This window comes from Camelus bactrianus, chromosome 12 (assembly GCF_048773025.1).
Source record: "Camelus bactrianus isolate YW-2024 breed Bactrian camel chromosome 12, ASM4877302v1, whole genome shotgun sequence".
Classification (NCBI taxonomy): Eukaryota; Metazoa; Chordata; class Mammalia; order Artiodactyla; family Camelidae; genus Camelus; species Camelus bactrianus.
This window is the reverse complement of record NC_133550.1, coordinates 29325262-29345946: the sequence shown is the minus strand read 5'-3', so window position 1 is coordinate 29345946 and position 20685 is coordinate 29325262. Positions and strand designations below refer to the sequence as shown.

At 36.4% G+C, this 20685-nt stretch overlaps 1 protein-coding gene across 5 annotated transcripts in view; it reads right to left on the bottom strand.

The window, feature by feature from the left end:
- CPSF6 (cleavage and polyadenylation specific factor 6) overlaps positions 1-19789 on the bottom strand; it is a 31277-nt gene extending 11488 nt beyond the window's left edge. Inside the window, exons 1-10 of one of the 5 annotated variants that reach the window (XM_074375103.1) lie at positions 19570-19789; positions 12080-12289; positions 10575-10678; positions 7143-7288; positions 6067-6240; positions 5827-5937; positions 4863-5367; positions 2611-2726; positions 2062-2215; positions 3-195 (exon numbers count right to left, since the gene is read on the bottom strand). In XM_074375103.1, coding sequence (XP_074231204.1) covers positions 6-195; positions 2062-2215; positions 2611-2726; positions 4863-5367; positions 5827-5937; positions 6067-6240; positions 7143-7288; positions 10575-10678; positions 12080-12289; positions 19570-19629 — 1770 coding nt within the window. In that variant the 5' untranslated portion in view covers positions 19630-19789 and the 3' untranslated portion in view covers positions 3-5. The remainder of the gene's footprint in view (positions 1-2; positions 196-2061; positions 2216-2610; positions 2727-4862; positions 5368-5826; positions 5938-6066; positions 6241-7142; positions 7289-10574; positions 10679-12079; positions 12290-19569) is intronic. The other 4 variants (XM_074375102.1, XM_074375104.1, XM_074375105.1 and 1 more) reach the window with 4 other exon arrangements.
- Positions 19790-20685: the final 896 nt, after the last annotated feature.

Below are 20685 nucleotides of genomic sequence, written 5' to 3'. Positions count from 1 at the left end.
ACCTTCTAACGATGACGATACTCGCGCTCTCGGTCACGCTCTCGGTCCCGGTCCCGGTCCCGGTCCCGGTGTCTCTCTCGTTCTCTGCTTCTCTCTCTGTAATAATCATCATGACGATCTCTACTACGGGATTTATGACGCCGACTCTTTTCTCGTGATCTACTATGGTCCCTTTCTCTTGATCGTTCACGTCTTCTAAAAGAAATTACTGAATTAATGTTCTCCGTAATTGGATGGCCTTTAAAAAGGTATTCAATATTTTGATGTTTAAAAACACCTAAGAAGGCAAAAAATAACTGACAAATCTAGTTTAGACTAACTATATCCTGAACTGCCAATCATGATTTACAAACTTACCTACAAGTGTGAACTAGAAATCCCATTTTAAAAAATATTCACACCAAAATTGGGAACCAGACACACCATGGCATTACATCGTATCATCTATTATACCTATTATAACAGGTAGCCTAAAACAGACATGCAGTGTTTACTGAAAGAAAAGCAGAAAGGAAAAGGAGAGAAAATTTCAAAGGACCTGTGTTTCAAGCTAAAGAACATGTAAGAGGTAGTTTTTTAGACATAAAATTCATGAAATCGTTCAATATACAATGGGACTTAAACATAAAACTACCACTGATTAACACAAATTACCTAAACCTATATGTAAATATCAATTTTACATTTATAACTTACCAAAATATGGTTCATCGTTAAGTCCTACCCCACTAAGAAACTTTATAATGAAGTACATACACATGTATGCTTGGGGGGTTGGTGTTGAGGGGCATGGTGGGAAGCAGAGAAGAAACAGTAAATACGACCACTAGAAAAGACTGGGATACTATTCAGTGTTTCATGAGCTGCCTTTAAAAGAAACAAAAACAGGTACTTTGGTAACCAAAGTGTAAGCCTTATAAATCCTGCTATACTCATTTCTGAAATTCACAATAAGGAAATGCCTATTAGTTTAATCTCTATTTTGTATTTATGCACCAGACACCTAGACTTAGCAGACATTATTAAGTGCTAAGCTTCTGATCAAGGTAGAAGTTACTACTTTGGACTTTAAAAATTAAAAGAAGACTATATAAGATTTGGTCTTTAGCTATGACAAATTTGTTCAAATCCAAAGATCCTTATACTAGGTCAAAAAGATAGCAGTATAAAGTTGGGGACCATGACAAAGACAAGCTCCTTTTCCTAACTTAATGAAGAAGACTCTACCACCAGATAAAGCATACTAAAGACAGATCTAAGAATACTATAGGCAGATTAAAGATCTACCTTGCAAAAATATGGAAAATTTCATGGTTAGCAGTAATGCCAAAAAAAGGAACTACCTAATTAAAAAAAAACCCTAAGAAATAGATCATTCATTAACTTTCTTGTTTAAGAAATACTTATTTAGCACCCATTCTGTACCAAGCACTGTTTAGTCATTACAAATATTGTAGTGAACAAGACCAGTAAGAGACAAGATCACTTCCATCTTTCCATGTGTTCTAGGTAACAGAAATGTGCTTTAGTAATATTAAATAAGAATAAATTATGTTAAGTATTATGAAAGCAATAAAGAGAACAAATAGACAAAATAACCTGGGAGAAGACTCCTAGGAAATTAGACTGAGTTGAGGCACGAAGGATAAGGAGCCAGCTAGGGAAGAGCCAGGGAAAAGGGCTCCCAGCGGAATAAATATCAAGTACAAATACAGTGAGGTGGTCGAGCGCTTGATATGTTAAGAGAAAGAGAAGGGAGAACAACATGGCTAGAGAATAGTGAGCAAGGAGAGAGGTACACAATGATGCTGAAAAGACAGGAACTATATCACACAGTATCTCAATGTTTACAGTCTCAGTAAGAGTAACTGGAAGGCTTTGAGGGGGTTTAATCAAGTGAACACCCGACATTTGACTTAGAGTTTAAACAAAACCAAAAATCACTCTAGCTGCAAATTAAAAAGTAATAAGTAAATCAAAGTTTTGTAAATCTCAAACACACAATATTTTTCTATTTGTAAAATAGCAGTTTTAAATAGGCATGAGACAGGAAAGTTTTACCTTGATCCAGAACCGTAAGATTTGGATTCAATTCCATGAAGGCAATCTTGCAAAGAGCTAATAAGAACTTTGCAACGATCATCAGCGGATACTTTGGATTGCTTAATTAAAGAAATTGCAGTTACCAGTGTCTCAATAGCACTCCCATAATCACCTGTGAGCGAAAGGAGAGAGACTGAAGTCAAATTTTGTTTTTAAAACACCACCAAATCATTTGGACTAAACATTTTACAAAAGGAATGCACTTTAAAATGACTAAAGATGTCTTAATTTTTTTCAGTGTTTCATTATCTGGGAAAGGCATTAATATACATGAAATTAACAATAATCTGTTCCTATTATACACCTAAAAATTTTATATTAGGGGTCTTTCCACTACACTATATATACAGATCCATTCAATGCTTTTTAAATATAGGTAATGATTTGGAAATATAAAAAAATAACTCCTGCATGTAGATAACCCCTCTTCAAGATTGTACTTAAAAGTTTTAGGTCACTCCTAATAGCACAAATGAGAAATATTAATACAGAAACAAATATACAAACCAGCACTGGCATCAGACACAGCTCTTGAAATAGCACTGCTTGAGATTGCCCTATTTCTATTCATGATTTCTTCAAACTCAGCTTCACTCAATGGCGTTCTTGCAGTATCCATTTCCCTATAAAATCAAAATAAACCTTAACTTGTACTCAAATGATTTCCTAAATTAGTCATAACAGTGTAAAGCAATTCTGAATAGTTGCTTTTGACAAGTGCCTTACAACTCAGTACTTACTTTGTCAGACTGAAATATGCTATTTTTCCTACAAAGAGAGTAAGTCAAAGCAAAATTATCTTGCACCATTACCTTTCAGCTGAAATAAAGTAGCAACTTAAAAACCTCATCTTTCTGGAGACTAGAGATGATCTATTTACAAATCTAAAATACATTATTTTTCAAAGTCATACAAAAACAGATACAATAAACTGTTCTGCTGTCTCTGTCTCTCTCTATATATATATACACACATGTATATATAAACAAAAAAACGCTGAATGGAAAAAATACATCCCTACACAATCAAGGGTGAGAATTTAGTTTCACTTATGTTTGGATCCTCTAGGTGCAGAGGCCAACTCACAACAGAAGGATAATAAATGTCTGTTTAATAAAATTTCAGGAGGGATGAGATCTTAGACTTATCTTGTTTGCCACTGAATCCCTAGAAGAATATCCAGCAAATAAAGGGTAGTCAGTACCTGTAAATATTTGTTGAAAAAAATTAAATCCCAAGATTTTCTAAACCTGTTGGACAACTTTAAAAATTGTGACTACATGTATAGCACAGGAAAAGGTAAATTTTTTGCCATCTTAGTTATTAGGTAGGATGCTGAACTGAAGCAAGCAGTAGCAGCTCATTCTAATGAAATGAGGAAATAGCTAATATAACCTTATGCATGTTTTAAGATATTACTGTTATCCCCAAAACTTTATAAACATCCTGATGAAACTACAAATTGTTCAAAATCCATGTATGATTTTAACTAAATTCTGTGACATATACCCATCCTACCCCCTTTAAAAAAAAACTTATGTAGGATGTGTTCCCCAATTTTCTTTTTTTTCAGTATTTCTTTTATTGAGTTACAGTCATTTTACAATCCAATTTTCTATTAAAAACTACTCAATAATAACAAAAAATATATACATACACATATTTTTAGAAAACCTGATACTGTAGAAATTCTATTATGTTAAGAAAAGGATATGAAACTCAAATTTTAAACTGTTGAACCAAGCCACCTAACCCACTCCTATACATTAAGGGTGAACACATGATAGGTAGTTGTTCGCTGGAATTAAACTGCACAGAAGAAAAGTTGTGCTAGCCTTGCAGTTGTAACATCTTTCAAGCATTTTTGGCAGTCATAAAGACACAATGTCTATGAATAGATAACTGTCAACAGACTTTTCCAAACTCATTTCTCTGGCCCTGTGCAACTGTATGGAATTAAAATAATGCTCAATTCCATCCCTGCAGGACAATATCAAACAAACTGAAATACAAAGTAGTTCAACAGTGATAAAGAATACAAATTCAAATGATAAACTCAAAGGAAACTGAAGGGGCAAATTTAAATAGTTCTTAGAAATTAAGAATATAGCTCTCCAGATTATGATTTGAGTACAGATAGTTTTAAAATTATTTCAAAAGAGGGCTTAGTGATCACTTAGTTCCACTGTGCTTTCCACGCAGCTTTTCTCTAACGATTACCATTAACTATTTTAATTTCCATAAAGTCCGTGTTTTACAAGTCTCTGTAAATTACTTAATGTTCCCATTTTAATTAAAAGTTAATAATTTTGCTACTCAGGACTCCTGATGAGCATGAGATAATCAATAGTACCTATCTAATAAACTGATCTAATTCCTAAAATAATGAAGAAACTAGCATTCTATGTAGTGGTATCAATGGTAAATGCGATTCAGATTTTAAAATCTTAAAAATGGCTTAAGGATCCCATTTGCTCACTTAAATTATCTTTAGTAACCTCTTTTAATTTAAAAAAATGATAGAAATGAAGTGACTGGCCCTAAAAATCATATGGCTGTGTAAGTGGCAGAGCTGGATTATTCTCAACCCTGTACAGTATGTTTTTCACCATATCATACTGCTTCTTCTAAGGGAAAATAATACAGAAAATTAAGGATCTAAGGGGAAAGGTCATAATTTTTAAGAAAATTCAGTGTGAAAAATATCTTTTGCAGATCAAATACATCAAGTCCACTTTCATAGATAAATACTAACTTACCTTCCAGGAGGCCCATAGTCACCCCTATCATATGGCGGAGGCCGGCCATATGGATCTGTTGGTGGTGGACCTCGGCTATCTGATGTAGGCATGCCGCTGTTAGTTGGTGGAGGAAAAAAAGCCGGGTTCACATGTGGAGCTGGTGGTGGGGCACCTGGAGGTGGTCCAGGAAGATGCGGAGGAGGAGCAAGTGTAAGGGGTGGCCCAAGAGGGCCAGGTGGGCGAGGTGGAAAGGGGCCTGGAGGTGGAGGTGGTCCCTGTTGTGGAGGTGGTGGACCAGGAGGGGGGCCGTAGCCTGGAACTGGAGGTGGAGGACCAGGAGGAAGCGGACCCAACGGAGGCTGCCCAAAAGGTTGTCCAGGAAAAAGAACTGGTGGTGGAGGGCGATCTCCTCGATTAGGAGGCCCTGCTAAAGGAGGAGGCAGAACCTGACCAGGAGGTGGAGGACCTGGTGGACCGGGTGGGCCTGGAGGACCTAAGGGTGGACGTGGTGGAGTCTGTCCAGCTATAGAATAAAAGGGAGAGAGAGAGAAAAAAAAAAAAAAAAAAAAAAAAACAAAAAACACTTCAATAAGATTTTAATCTTCATGCCAAAATTATACTTTTAAAGCATAACTCACAGACCAAGATTCTTTCTCTTTAAATGAAACCCGTATATAAATGCTACACTAACAATTACAAAGGTGAAGTATATCCTTACACATTTAACTAGCTCAATTTATGCTTAAGGAAAATTATTGAAACAAAAACTTTAATAGATTACAATGCTTAGAGATAGTTTCCATCTTTCAGCGTACACACACTTCTTACAGTGAAATCACCCACCTTATAGTCTACTCTGATGCCAAGCTAGAAAGTGAAACAAGGAAAAATGGTCTTGAAAGGATTTTTTAAGAGGTAAGAAAATAAGACGGATGTAAATATTCTATATATAAGTCAAGCAAGTTTGGAGAAAAATAAAGACCTTTTAGGCCAAAAATGGGTATTTCCTCTATGCTGTGCCCCATATGCCATGGAATCCTAGTTTCCAGGAACAAAGGCCGAGTTCCTTTAACAAGATGCTTGATCAAATTTCCTGGATTCCAAAAATAGCATAACAAGGAGAGTAAGTCACATTAATAATGCATTACTTGAAAAAGAGAGAAAAGGAAAAGAGGTATTAGGTAGACACATTTTATCCATGGTAATTTAAGAAAAATTTTACCTGGAAAAGGTGGAGGTGGCCCTCCTGGTCCTGCTGGCCCAGGAAATCTGTCCCCACCAGGAACAGCCCCTGGAAAACGGCCCCGTCCTCTACCACCTTGTGGAAATGCTGCACGTGAACTGCCTCCTGGAGGACCAGCTTTACCTTCCCCAGACATTTGTCCTGATTGCGTAGCTGCAAATATTCAAATACTCATAAATAGCATTTATTAAAATAGTTCTCTGATATGTAACCACTGTTATTAGAAACAACTCTATTTTAAAGTTCATTTACACTATACACTAACTTGCAGATGCCTTGTGCCTGTCCAAACTACGTAAGAAGTACCAGTCAGGAAAACATTCATATCTCTTTAATTTCTTTTGAAGTCTCAAAAGATCCAGGCTTAAATGTATTTCCAATAAGCAAATATGAGTTACTTTCAAAATACCATACTCTGCAGCAGCCAAGACCAAAATTCTCCAACAGAAATCTCAATTTCAGTAAGCATAGATAATTTAAATTTTATAACATATTATCCATCAGTTAAGTGCTAAAACATTGAAAGAAAAACCACTTGAATTTCTGTTAATTACATGATCATCTTATTTCTTTAAATGATAACATTCACAAGTGTATTATGGCAAATCTTTTCTATAGTCACTTTACCAAGTGGTGAAAGGTCTTGGTGCCAAGCAGAAAATCAACGAATACTTTCTGGTTATCAGTGGTTTCTCCCCCACCATAACACACATCCATATAACTTTCCTTCAATCTAGGGATTAGAATGTAGCTTCTTCCTTTCTCTGGGATGGGAATGACAGAACAAGAACGGCAGACCTACAGAACTTGCATACTGTAGTATTATGTTGGGTCTGTGACATCTGGAGAAAAATGGGAGTAGGTTTCCAGTACACGGGACCACAGTCATAATCAGTAATTTAAATCAAATTCAAAGCATGGACTCTCTAAGATGGATTCTCCAATTAACTAAATATAAATATTAAGATGATTTCTCTAGTGTAACATCCAACAAATGCTAGCAAGATTGGTTAAAATGCACATCTTTTAATAAAAGCCTCTGAGGGGTTGCTTACTTTTCCTGGACTGCATTTCAAACTGACTCAGGAACTGTTTATTGCATGGAGTTACAACAGGATTCTGACCATGAAGTTCTCTTTTAGGCAACAGATCCATTAACTTTTTTGAGGATGCTTCAGATCCAACACCAACAAGGGCAAACCTAAAAGATGTTTAATGGGTTGAGGTTAGAAAGTGAGGACAGATTAACAACATTACCATTATTAAAAACGAAATGGTCTGAATTTAATTTTACCTAAAAAAACAGAAAACATGTCTTAGAATTATACAACCTCACTTTCATCTTTAACTTTTAAAAATAACAACACATATTATTCACTCACTTATAGTGTATATAATTCAGTGGGTTTTCTTAGTAACAGAGAATTTTACAACCATTGCCACAATCAATTAAGAACATTTTCATCACTCTAAAAAAACCCCCACACCCATTAGCTGTCACTCCATTTTTTCCATCCCCCAACCCTCATTAATTCATTGTTTCTATGGATTTGCCTATTCTGGATATTTGAATGGAATTATACAATATGTGGTCCTTTGTGCCTGGCTTTTTTCACTTAGCATAATGTTTTCAAGGTTTATACACGCTGTAGCATGTGTCAGTGCTTGATTTTTTCATGGCTGAATAATATTTCATTATATGGATATACTATATTTCCCCAAATCTGTTACCTGATGGACATTTGGGCTATTTCCACTTTTTGATTATTATGAATAATGTCACTATGAAAAAATGTTCTGTATCATTAGCCAACAGGGAAATGTACCACAACGATACCACCCTACACACACTAGGACAGCTATAATCAAAAAGACAATTAACAACTGCTGGTGAGGATATGGTGAAAATTAGAACCCTCATCCACTGCTTAATGGGAAACGTAAAATGCTGTGGCCATTTTGACATTCTGGCAGCTCCTCAACCCTACATGGTATGTAGGGCTAACATACAATGCAATAAATCTTCTCCTGTGTGTATGTATGTACCCAACAGAATTGAAAATACATACTTATATAAACTGATACACAAATATTCATATGGGCATTATCCACAATAGCAAAAATGGAAGTTTGTATTAATTTCTTTCATGAAAGATCTGAGAAAGGGTGGTTTTGGAACAGTGGCAAACCATATAGGGACTATGGTGTAACCTGTTTAGATAAAAGAAACCATTTTCTTAAAAAACAAAACGAAAATCTATGCTCATACAAAAACTAGTACATGAATATTCATAGGAGCCTTATTCATAACAGCAAAAATGAAAACAACCCAAATGTCTGCCAAATGATAGAATTTTTTAAATGTGATGTATCCATATATTACTGGAATATTCTTCATCTATAAAATTACTTAGCTATAAAAATATTATTTAGCTATAAATATTACTTGGCTATAAAAAGAAATTAAGTACTGATACATGCTACAAAATGGATGAACCTTGGATGAACCTTGAAAATACTATGACAAGTGAAAGAAGCCAGTCACATGGACCACATTCTTTATGATACCATTCCAGAATAGGCAAATCCAGAGACAGATTACTAGTAGGGTATGGGATTTATTTTTGAGGTGATGAACTGTTCTGGAATTAAATAGTGGTAATGGTTGTATAACTCTGTAAATAAACTAAAAAACACTGATTTGAACACTTTAAAAGGGTGAATTTTATAGCATGTGAATTATATCTCAATAGAAAAAATAAATTTAAAACAGAAAAAAACAAATGAGTATCAGTTCATACTGTTATTCTAAATTATTCTCAGAAGGACTCTTAGAAGCCTCTTCTCTCTAGGATTCAAAATGGCCTTTTAATTAGATCCCTTCTTCTAGTCAACAAAGTCTTCTGTTACACTCAAGATTATCTTGGGTCACAATATTTAGAAACAATTTAATGAATTCATTAATTTAACAAATGTTTATTGAGCACCACTTCCTATATGCCAGGTATCATTCTAGGGTGAGGGATACAATAAGTGATCAATGCTTTCATGGAACTTACAATCTAGTAGAGACAAGACAATAAACAAGTTAAATACACTATAATAAGGAAAAATTAAAAAAGGAAAGAGTGATGGGAGCAGAAGGTTCTATTTTTGCACAGGGTGGTCATGGAAGGGAACTCTTACACAGAATCCTGAACGAAGTGAAAGAGAGCTCCAAAATTTGGATATTTTGGGAAAAAGTAAGCCAAGAGGAGGCCCTAAGTAGGAATGTGTCTGAGGAACAGCAAAGAGACTAATGTGGCTGAAGCAGCAAAAGGAAGGTAAAGAGTAAGGTTACAGAGGGAGTGGGGAAACAGATTTTTACATAGCGCTTTGTAGGCCACAGTAAAGATTCTCACTTTCACTCTGGATAAAATAGGTGGCCATTAGAAGACACTGAGCAGACAAATACTGATGTCACTTTTCCCCATCCTCTACTGTACTGCACTACTTCTAGACTGTAGGGGATTAGAGTGAAAGCAGGGTAGGAGGCTATCATAGAAATTCAAGTAAGAGATAATAGTGGCTCAGACCAGGTAGCAGAAGTGAAGTTCACAAGAAGCAGCCAGACTGCACATGTTCTCAAAATATTCCTAGTGATTGTAAACTGATACACTTAGCACATTAGCATATTTTTTACTTTATCATTCTGCATCCAGCAAATTATCTTTAAAAGAAATTCAAAATCTGCACCTAAGAATTATATAAAACAAAGCCTGCCGCAACATCATTTATAATAGGCAAAACCAGAAGCCCAAATAATCAAAAGAATGGTAAAATAAATTACAGTAGCATACAAGGTATGGTGAAAAAATTAATACATTAGAGAAGATATATATTTACTGTAAATATTTGTTTTACTCCGTGTATCAAACATACTATAAAATATGTGAATTGTAATCCTATTGTCTTTTTGCAATAAAAATATAAGCACTAGGAAAAAACCTTAGAGGATATTCACTAAAATGTCAAGAGCAATCATCTATGGATGGTGAGATTGTGGCTTTTTATTTTCCTACTTTTGGACATCTGCATTTTATAATGATCCTACCTCATTTGTATAGTTTAATAGTTTAAAAAAAATAAAGCAAAACATGTTACATCATTCTCCAGTTGTCCATCTTCCTCCATCCCTAATCACAGGGATAGTAATACTTCTTCAAATTGTCATTTCAATAATCATTTCAACCACAGAGGGAGAACTCAGGAAAACTGGAGAGGAGATCTAATCTGTCCACACTCCCAGCTCCTCTAACTGTAGTGAGCTAGACAACAGGCTATGTGATTAAGTATGAATCGTTGTCCAAGAACCTCTTGCCAATATAGGGAATAAAATACCTTACACGTTAGTTAGCATTAACTCTAAGGAAAATTACCCCTAAACCTGTAATCAGTAGCTACTAACTTACATTAGGGAAAAAAAAAATTTAAAACAAAATTCTTACCCCTTTGACTGGCCATTTGCCCGATTTTCAAAAAATTTTATCTCCAAAATATCATTTACTCCCAAAGAATGAACTGCTTCAGTTAAGTCTTCATCTGTTGTCCACTGCAAGACATTTCCCCCTCATTAACCATCAAAACATAGCCAAGATATTTAGTTTCAATTTACTTTTTAAGGGTAAACGCAGGACAAACAAGAGAAAATTAATGCTCAGTACCAACTAAGTGCAATTACTACGAGTCAGTCTCCATTTTTAAAATAGCACAAAAGCACCAGAGGACTTTTAACTTCATTCCTTGATAAGAGTTTTGGAAATTAGAAGGTATACACTTAGGGATAATAAAGATTTTTTTTTTAACTCAATTAGTTTTTGGTCTCTTCCAGCTTTCAACTGCTATGACTTTAAATTTGCAATAAAACCAATCTCACTTGTCGTTTCCTTTCCTTAAAGGAAATTATTTTAGGAAATAATTTCCACCTGATGTTTCAATATAAAATGGGGGGAAAAATCCTAGCATATACTCAGTGCCTACCATATACTTTATATCAAGGATATTTAACTCTTAAAACATAAAAGTCCTGTATCATTCCCATTTTACATATGATGCAACAGAGAGATTAAAGAGCTTGTCCAAGGTTATAAAGCTAACATAGGTAGGAGGTAGGAGCTAAGATTCAAAGTCTTACTTAGCAACCACACTCTTTATAACTACATTGCTACTATCTCCAATATAAAGATCACTTAGCCTGGATGGCAGGAGATTGATCAATTAGTTTTTTAAAAATTTAAACATTAAAAAATGCTATTAAGGAAGTGGAATGGTGACAAGTTTTGACTTCTAGACAATTTTTAAACTTTCAAGTATGTGTAATAAATGCTTCTAAGTTGAGCTACAGAAATTCTATAGGACTGTTTTAGTAAATATTTAAGACTTAATGCTAATAAAACACAGATAACACTGAACATCCAGCTAATAAAACTCCCAACCAATAATCCTATGGCCTCATAAACTATTCAAATTAAAATACAATGTATACAGCAGCATTTCCACGAATGAGATTTCAAATTTAAGAGCGGAAATAAAACTTAACATGACTGTAACGTGAACTAATAATGAAAACTTTAAAAACCAAGAGTTGTATTGTGTCTCTCTCCTACACTTCTGAATCCTGGTTTGAGATTTTATGTGAGCACTTTTCTTTGTAAAACTGAGACAGCTGAAGTATAGGAGTAGTAAAGTAAAAAGAATTAATTAGAAGACAAAATAACTGAACTATATTTGATAGGAATATCTACCAAAACAAGTTGAATGACTACAAAATTCACATGTAGAAAATTTGGAATTTATGATGTTTTAAAGGTACTTGTATTTCCTTCCTCAATGCATATAGAACCAACCTAGTAACTTCAAATTCTTATTTTACAAAATTGGAGAAAAATATTAACTACTGGAATGTTTCAAAATCAATCATCAATAACTTAATTCACATGCCAAGTTTACGTACCCATGTTAGATTTCCAATATACAATGCAATTCTCTTTCCAGTATACGTATAGACAACATTTGGTGCTGCTCCTTTACCCACATCATCACCAACAGTTGGTGGGAGAGTATCCATGTAGTCCCGGTCTTCTGGGGCATCTCCATTATTTGCAGATGGAGAGATGACATCATCATACAAATCTATCTGATCATGCCCACCATATTCAGCTTCCTGAGATACAGAAATAATGCTCTAGATTATACAGCAGTCAGACTACTACTCAACAGATTTGAATGCAAATTCATTCAACTACTTTGTTTTAAAAATTTGGTAAAAGAAAAAAGCCTAAGATCTCAGTACAAATTTCAGTTTATGCCATAGACAATTCTTCTTGAACAGTGCCTATAAAGTGAATTTCTAATCAGTGAATTCTGTTTTCCCAGTGATTATTTATTATTATATAGGAAATAACATTCCTGTGGGAAAAGAATGACATGTAGACAAAATAAATAATACAAAACTTTCCATGGAAGTAAAATACTCTACAAGTAATACATGAATACAAACAGATGGGCTTAAAAATTTTTTTGACACAAAAATATCACAAACAAAAATCAGAGCCATTACAAATCCTTAATATTTATCTGCAAAAAAAAAATACAACTATTATTTTCCATGGAATTCAGGATCTTGTTTCCCAACCCTGTGAAAGCTATTAGTTTAAGAAAAAGCAGTGAGCTAAGCCATAGGAAAGGGATAAACAAATGTGGATATTTAAATGATTCTGAATGTCACAACAAATGAAGAGAAGCAGTAAACAAAATATAGGTTAAACTATCCAAATTAGTATCTATTAATAGTTTCATTATTCTCAGTCAAAAAACAGTTAATGCTTACCTGACTTCTTAGTCAATTAGCAAGAGATATCTACATGGTCAAGAGAAAAGGGATATGAATAAGGACCTAGTAAAGCTTTGCCATTAAGTGTCACCAGCAGAATTAAAGCAATGCTAGCGGATGCCACTTACATGCATGCCTAAATGATACGTCAGTAAGAGGAAAATGGAAAAAAAAATGTGAACAGGAAAAAAATGAAAAAGGAGGATTCAATTTGTGAAAAAAAGCACAAGAAAGGTACTGGCAGAACACTGGACACCATTTAAGTTGCCTTTGGTAACCGTTACTGGGCCACAGACGTGACTAGCTAGGATCAGAGGAAAAGCTCTACTTTTATCTTCCTCCCTTTCCACCACTAAGTACCTAAATCTTGATGTGAACTGTTTTATTCTTGAGGTAAAATATTTGAGAAAATAAGGGAAAAGAGGCAATTACATTTACAAAAAAAACAAATTTAAAAGAGTTCAGACATAACTCCTATCCTTTCCCATTAATCCATTTTATTAAGGATGAATACAAATGGCACAGGAGAAACTAACAGTTTTAAGGACTAACTACTATATGGATTTAAAAAATGACACAGAAGTTATTTCTAATATGACTGTGAACAGATCAACAAAATATTGTTACTATAGGTCCCAAAGGAACATGGCTATTGTTTCGTTATTTAGAAGAGAGCCAGAATAAGATATTGTTAAAAAGAAAGAGAAAAAGAAGAAAATCTAGAAGAGGAAATACCACTTATACACATAGCCAAAGGGACCTGAAATTTGTAAAGTCATCTTCAGATAATTATCTAATTTACTAATTATTCAACAGCATCTCTACATAACAATACTGTTAGGAGGTTGAACATCTATAGTAAGATCTCAAGATAAATCAAAAACAAAGCCATCTTTAGCAATGGACAGAAACTAAGAACACAAATCACTGAATAATACTATAATTTAATTTTGTTTGTACAGCAATACCAAAATAACCGTTGAAAATTGAGTTTTTGTTAAACAAAGTAACATGATCAAATTGCGGTGACAGTAAAAATTAGAAAAAAGGAGGGTGAGTTTTGTTATGAAGTTTCAGTGTAGCTGAAAGCTTCAGGTGGCATGGCTGCAGCAGTGATTCCACACTCCACACACCTAAGACACTAAAAAGGTTCCCACAGGGGGTAGTGGGCACTTTAAACTCTTGCAATCCAGTTCTGTACATCAAGTAGAATTATTATTACTATTATTCAAAAGGAGTTGTGTTTCCATCCTCCTCAGCAGAGACTATAATCACAATATATGGTCTGAGGGAGAGTAAAAAAGAATGCAAGGGTTATTAACAGCAGCACTAAAATAAAAAGTATTTAGATTTACACTTTCATGAAATAGGTTAACACATCATTTGATTTTTTCATTAGTTGTAAATCTAGGAGAATGTTTACATAAGTAGACAATTCACAAGCATAATTGCAGCTACACTAACCTGGTGAATCACAATCACTTACTATTTTTGTCCGTCCATGAATTCCTACGTTGACACCAACCAATTTTCCATATTGATATGATTCTACCAATATTTAGCATCAGCCATTTTGTCTGGTAGCTGGACTGCTTCCAACTGGTTGAAGTATGATGCTAATTGAGACCATGGTCCTGGGGTTTGATCTCCATGTGGACTAGTTAGCTTCACTCTGTTCCAAGGCCACAGCCTGTACTTCTAGCCCCAGTGGTATGCATTTGGACTTGGTGAAAAAATATTAATGAATCTGAATACATATGCCACCATTACTAAAATGCAACTCAAAACACACACTCTTTTGTAGTATCAGTAATCTTCCTCTTCAGCTTTAGCATATCACACCTATCCTCCAGATTAAATAAAAATATATATATAGAGAGAGAACATATCCTACCTTCTGTTCCCACTCTAAAAAGGGGGAAAACATGCATCTTCTGAAATTATGTAAAAGGTATATCATAGGTCATATATAAAGAAACTGAGCCCTGAAAGTCTATTGAACAAACTGTCAAAGAGAAATGGGCAACAATGTCAAGTTCTACTATGTAGAGTCTTTTCAGTGATTACCTTTAGGAAATTTTAATGGCATTCAAAAACAAGAACATGTCAACATTAGCCCTCAAATTATTTATAGTATTTATACCAAATACTGCCTAATTGTAACTATCTACTTTTCACAGCAGCTACTCACCGATAGGGCTGCACATTAAATAACTTCCAGCAGGCAACAACTCTTAGGGTTTGTAAAAAAAAAAAAAAAAAAAAAAAATTCACTTTTCTTTTTTCATTTCCTACATTCTAATCACTATAATCATTTTAAAGGCAAAGTATCCTCTCAATATTTTACGCTTCAAGATTATGTTCCTCGTGATATATAAGTAGCTGTTGCCAAGTGAAAGAATAACCAAAATTCAATTAGCTTCTTTTTAAAGTAATATTTCTCAACTTTTTTTCATTATTACCACTCCCTGCTTCCAAACAGTTATTTTTAGACATATTTTCCCTATCACCTCCGATAAAATTTTAGTATTACAGATGTACTGTACACCCTTATTGGAATGGCTGTGGTACAATTGTATTATACACTTCATTCTCCCTTACAGGCCTAGCCCTGCCTTTGGTGGTCCTAAAATGTATTCTATACCATGGAAGAGAAATATACTAGCATGCAAAATCCAATAGCATATAATCTATTACATATTATCTTTTTAGAAAATATTTCACTTTCTGATTTTGTTTATGTTCCAAGTAGATAATTAAAATTAGTTTGTGATCTCTATAAAAAGCTCAACTGATGGTAAGGAAGACAACTTGGTACTAAAAATATGCCACATAAACCACAAAGTGGACAATTTATAGGCAGCTCAATGAGCTACTCAAATAATTAAACTGAGTAAGAAGGGTTTTAGTGCCTCTTAAATATTTCAACCCAAGTTTCTAAATTAATCTCTACCTACCTCAGTCTCCATCTTACAAGACTTATCTTACAGGATTTTCTATTAAATATAAAATTCTTAGAAATAAGATTTTACTGATATTTGTCTAATAAACTTATCTTCCAAAATTAGCTAAACATTGGCTAGAGTAAATACTTAGAAACTAAATGTAAAGTATAATGACTTATGAAATAAAGGCAAGTTGACTTATGAAGATGTCTAAACCCATAACTTCCAAATGAATTTTTCCACTACATTTTCATTTTGGTCAGATTACTAAATGAGCACTGCTATCAGTGACCTGCCACCAGATACATCAATAACTAAATTCTCCATTATGAGCTTTTACTCCCCAAACAAGCAAAATACACACTACTTCAATGCACATGGTATAAACTTTCCTAAAGTTCAGAAAATTTGACTTTCCTCTCCACTGTCAACAAAAATTCTAAGACAGAGATACGCATAAAGGAGTGATTTCTATAATACATTACTTGTCAGTGTTATAATTAGGTAGGTGTCTCTCAACCCCGCTACAGTGCACTGTATGGTAGAGACTGAAAACTTTGTATCCCTCCTTGTTGGCATGTAACAGATACTCAAGAAATGTATATTGGACAATTGAGTTTAAAATTTTTTATTTTAGTTTTGGTCAAAATACAAGCCTATAATTATTAAATATTAAGCTACCAACTACTACATTCAAGTACAAATACCATTTCGAACTGAACTGATACACAGTACAAAGGCTGAAACGAACCACTTTCTTCTCAATTCTAAATCCAAGTAATGTACAGGGTTGGAAGTAGTTCAAATTCTTCCACTGGAGCAACTGTTCTCAATTTGGTTACATCCAAAGACCTTCAGTTTAAGAACTAAGAAGCACCTATAAAGAATAGCGAAGTCCCTTGTGCCTTCTCCCCTTCTCCACTTTCATTCTCCATTCTTAAATTCATCTAGTGAAGAAAGGGAATGATACTATAGTTTGACTAACTTATTCTCACATCATTCCCAAATTAAAGTTTATTCTAAGACAGCTGAATGTGTCACGCTTTTTGAAATAGGTTTATACTGTGCTTTACCAAACACATTTTTTAAAAAAAGCATAAAAGTATGACCATTTAAAATAGAAAACACATAGACCACAAAGAATATCAAAGTATACAGTGCAATTTAAACTGCAACTCACAAGAACAAATTTTTTAAATGTCTACAGTTTAGAAGCCAAAATAAGACCAATTATATTTTAGCAAAACATTTTACTCAACCACCACAAGTAAGAGTTCACAGTTTACTGTAAGAACCAGTAAAAACAGTCACCAGCTAATAAGAGTCCACATTAAATCAATCAGCAATAATTTTGTAGTTGCCTCTAATTCTGATAAAATTTCAGAAAAATATTTGATGATAGGAACATTTTAAAAAATGAAGGATGAACCTTAAAAACCACCAACTATCCTTTTGTGGCCATATTTTATATAGGAATTACCACAACAAGCAGTATATTACGAAAGCCAGTCATATGAAAAAATAACAAAAACAAAGCCTCTATTTAATCCCATTAATCTATTAAAAAGTAAAAAGATTTTACTGTAAAAATTATACAACTATGTGTAAGATATAATGCTACAGGTACAAGTCAATAAAAAGGCACATTTTTTAAAAAAAGATCCCTATAAAGCAGTTCCTCATGAAGGCCACAAAATTTTAAACTCTTCTTACCTCCTCCTCAGTCAGCACTAGTTACTTACTGCACAGGGATAAGCAAGTATCACTCCATCCAGCTATACAGATTAGAGAAATGCCCACCCCAAATAAAGTTATATGAAAGTCTAAAAGATATTTCATTAAAAGGTTCTGAAAAAAGTTCCAACTTCTAAAATTGTAGCCCAATTATTCCTTTATTGTGGGAAGAAAAACAAAGTAAATATATTTTCTGGTAAGAAATCTAAGACTGTCTTGAACATTTAATTGTTCCTTTACTTATAGATATGGACATTTTCGATGGAATGTTATACTCATTTGATTGATAAAAAGAAAAAAAATTTTCCTAGAGGTCTTTGTCTACAGATCTTAAAAAAGCATTAGAACCTGTGTAGCACTCAAGGTAATTTTCTAAATTATCATTGACACAACTCAGGCATCACATATCCAAAATGTAAACACAATAAAAAGAACAAAGATTTTAAAACTTAACATTTGACTACAATGGGTTACATTTAGGCATGTTGAGTCTTGAACGGAGTAAGAAACATTTAAAGCTAATTGAATTTTTTTTCTAACATTAAACGAGGAGCACAAATATTTCTTTTTAAAAAAGGTTTCTAGCTTTCCCTATTTTAAAAAAACTTGAGCCCCTAGTCACAAATAAGATTCTCAACGGAGGAAAAAGCCCCACAAAAACACATTAATTAGCTAGTAGAATTTTACTAAGCTTCTCATAGAGACCTGGAAAATACAAAAAATAAAGCTTTTAAGTGTACTGCAGTTAGGGACAATTTGACTTTTTTAAACGTGTTACTACAAAGAAGGCAGTAAAGATGTGAGCAGTAGGCTTACAGCTTAAACGTCACTACTCTAGTAACAACCTTCTCCAAGGATGCCCAACATCAGAGATCACAGCTCCGCGGCTAAGTTCTTCTAGGCAACTGTGGCCTATGAGATACCGGAAAAACCTTACATTCTCTTTCTCCAGCCTTTCAAAATCCCTTGGAGAACAGTAAACGTTTTGCTTTTGGAAATCGGGTCATAGCTACAACCCTTTATTTTAAAACTATACGGTAAGAATTTCGAGTGAACGTTCTTTAATCACTCCTCTGATCTCTAAGTGAGCTACCATCTTTTTTCGTTCCATCCAGTACCGCGCTTCCAAGTAGTCCTTTCGGCCCAGGCCACCTATCTTCATAGGTATTTCCATGACAAAGGCCGAGAACGACTGGGCCTCAAAGGCAGTGCAAGCCCTCGACCACCGACGCTGGGCCAACCGACTTTTAAACTCGATCTTTAGGTCCAAAAGTCAGAGGACTTGTTGCAAAGTGCCTGCACCTAAGCCGCCTTTGGAAAGTGTGAGGGGAGGAGGAGGAAGGCGCCACGCCGAAACCTGTCGCAAACGTGAGCAGGAGGGCCCAGGAAGCTGGGCGCGCGGGATACAAAGGGCCGTGAACGCGGCCTTCCATGCGGCGACCGTGCGCCGACAGGGAGACAAAATGGAGCGATGGGAGGAATCGGAGACCGAGCGGCAGGGCCGGGGGCGAGGCGGCCAGCGCGCGCCCCGCTGGGCTTCCTCCCCGACACGGCGGCGGGGGAGGGGACGCAGTGGCGGCCTGTTCTCCACGCCGCCCCACCGCCCCGGCCTAGCGCGGCGGGAAGCGCCCGCCGGCCGCCGCCAACAATGGGGAGCGAGGCGGCGGCGAGGGAGGGGCCCGCGGCGGCTGCACGGCGGCCCGCGGCCGCGCTCGGGGCCCCGCGGCGGGTCGCTGCGCCCGCAGCCCACGAAACGACGCGGTAGAACGAGGGGCGAGGGGGCGCCCCGACGCGATCGGGCGGCGCGGCCCACAGGCGCCAAGGACGCACGGTCTGCAGCGGCGCCGGCTCGCAGCCCGCGGCGGACCCCAGGTCCACGTCCCGGCCGCAGCGCCGCCCACTTCGGCGGCGTGGGCCTAGGTCCCCACGTACCTGGTTGAACTCTTCGCCCACATCCGCGTAAATGTCTATGTGGTCCACACCGTCCGCCATCTTCCCTCGGCCTCGGGCGCCGCCGCCACCGCCGCCGCCGCCGCCGCCGCCGCCGCCTCCTGCAGGTCCGTCCGCCGCGGCAGCAGCAGCGGATCTAGCGGTGGGGGCGGGGCACGCTGCGTCACTTCCGAGGCCCGAGGGCCGAGGCGGGGGAGGACGGGGGCGCCGGTCTCCTCCGCGGCCGCCAGCTCGCCGCGGAGAAGAAAAACTGCGCCTCCGAGGGCACCAGCGGATTCTTTTGTGTGTCTGGGTTAGGCTTGGGGGGCGGGGCAGGGGGTGGTCTCAGTTGTTTCCCGACACTGTTTTCACGTTATCTCAGCTACAGTCAAACGTTTTGTAATATTTTCATTTCTCAGTTTTTCTTGCATTTCTCACAGCCAGGGATTTTAGAAAAGTGGGAGTTTGAGGTCCACGATTAAATACAAAGTGTTACCCCAGCTTTCTGTGAGCGCCTTGAGAGCGAGAAGAAAGTCTTACCCCTGCATCCTCAGAGACCAGCAGAATTTCCTTTGCCTTGTAAACGCTAGATACCCGTTGATGGTTATCTTGAGCTATTTGTATACATGTCATATGCATGTTATTTATCTTTCCATCTGTATCTCCGGCATCTTCTTTCATCTCTTTCTTTTCTGTCGTTTATCGTCCCATTCATCGCCCTTCATTTTTCCTTCCTTTGATTTGCAGTTGGTTCTCTCTCGAATAGTTTAAATGCCTCTAACTTGAATGCAGTCCTCCAGAACCAACACAGTAAGGTGGAGGTATCCTGAGGCAAGGAGCTTCTCTCTTAGAATCATGGAATCTCAGAGAGGGAAGGGAACTGGTAAAGGTGTAATTAGGTCCAAACTGCTCGTTTTACAGATAAAGGAGGGAATTGAGGCCTAACAGACTCTAAATGATTTAACTGGGGTCACATAGTTAATAAAGAAAGCTTTTGCCACCAATATATTACTCTACCCTTAAAGAGGGTTTCAGTTAAAGGGGATCAACTGCAGTCCAAAAATGTTCAATGGAAAATTTCAGAAATAGTTCATAAGTTTTAAGTTGCTACCATTCTGA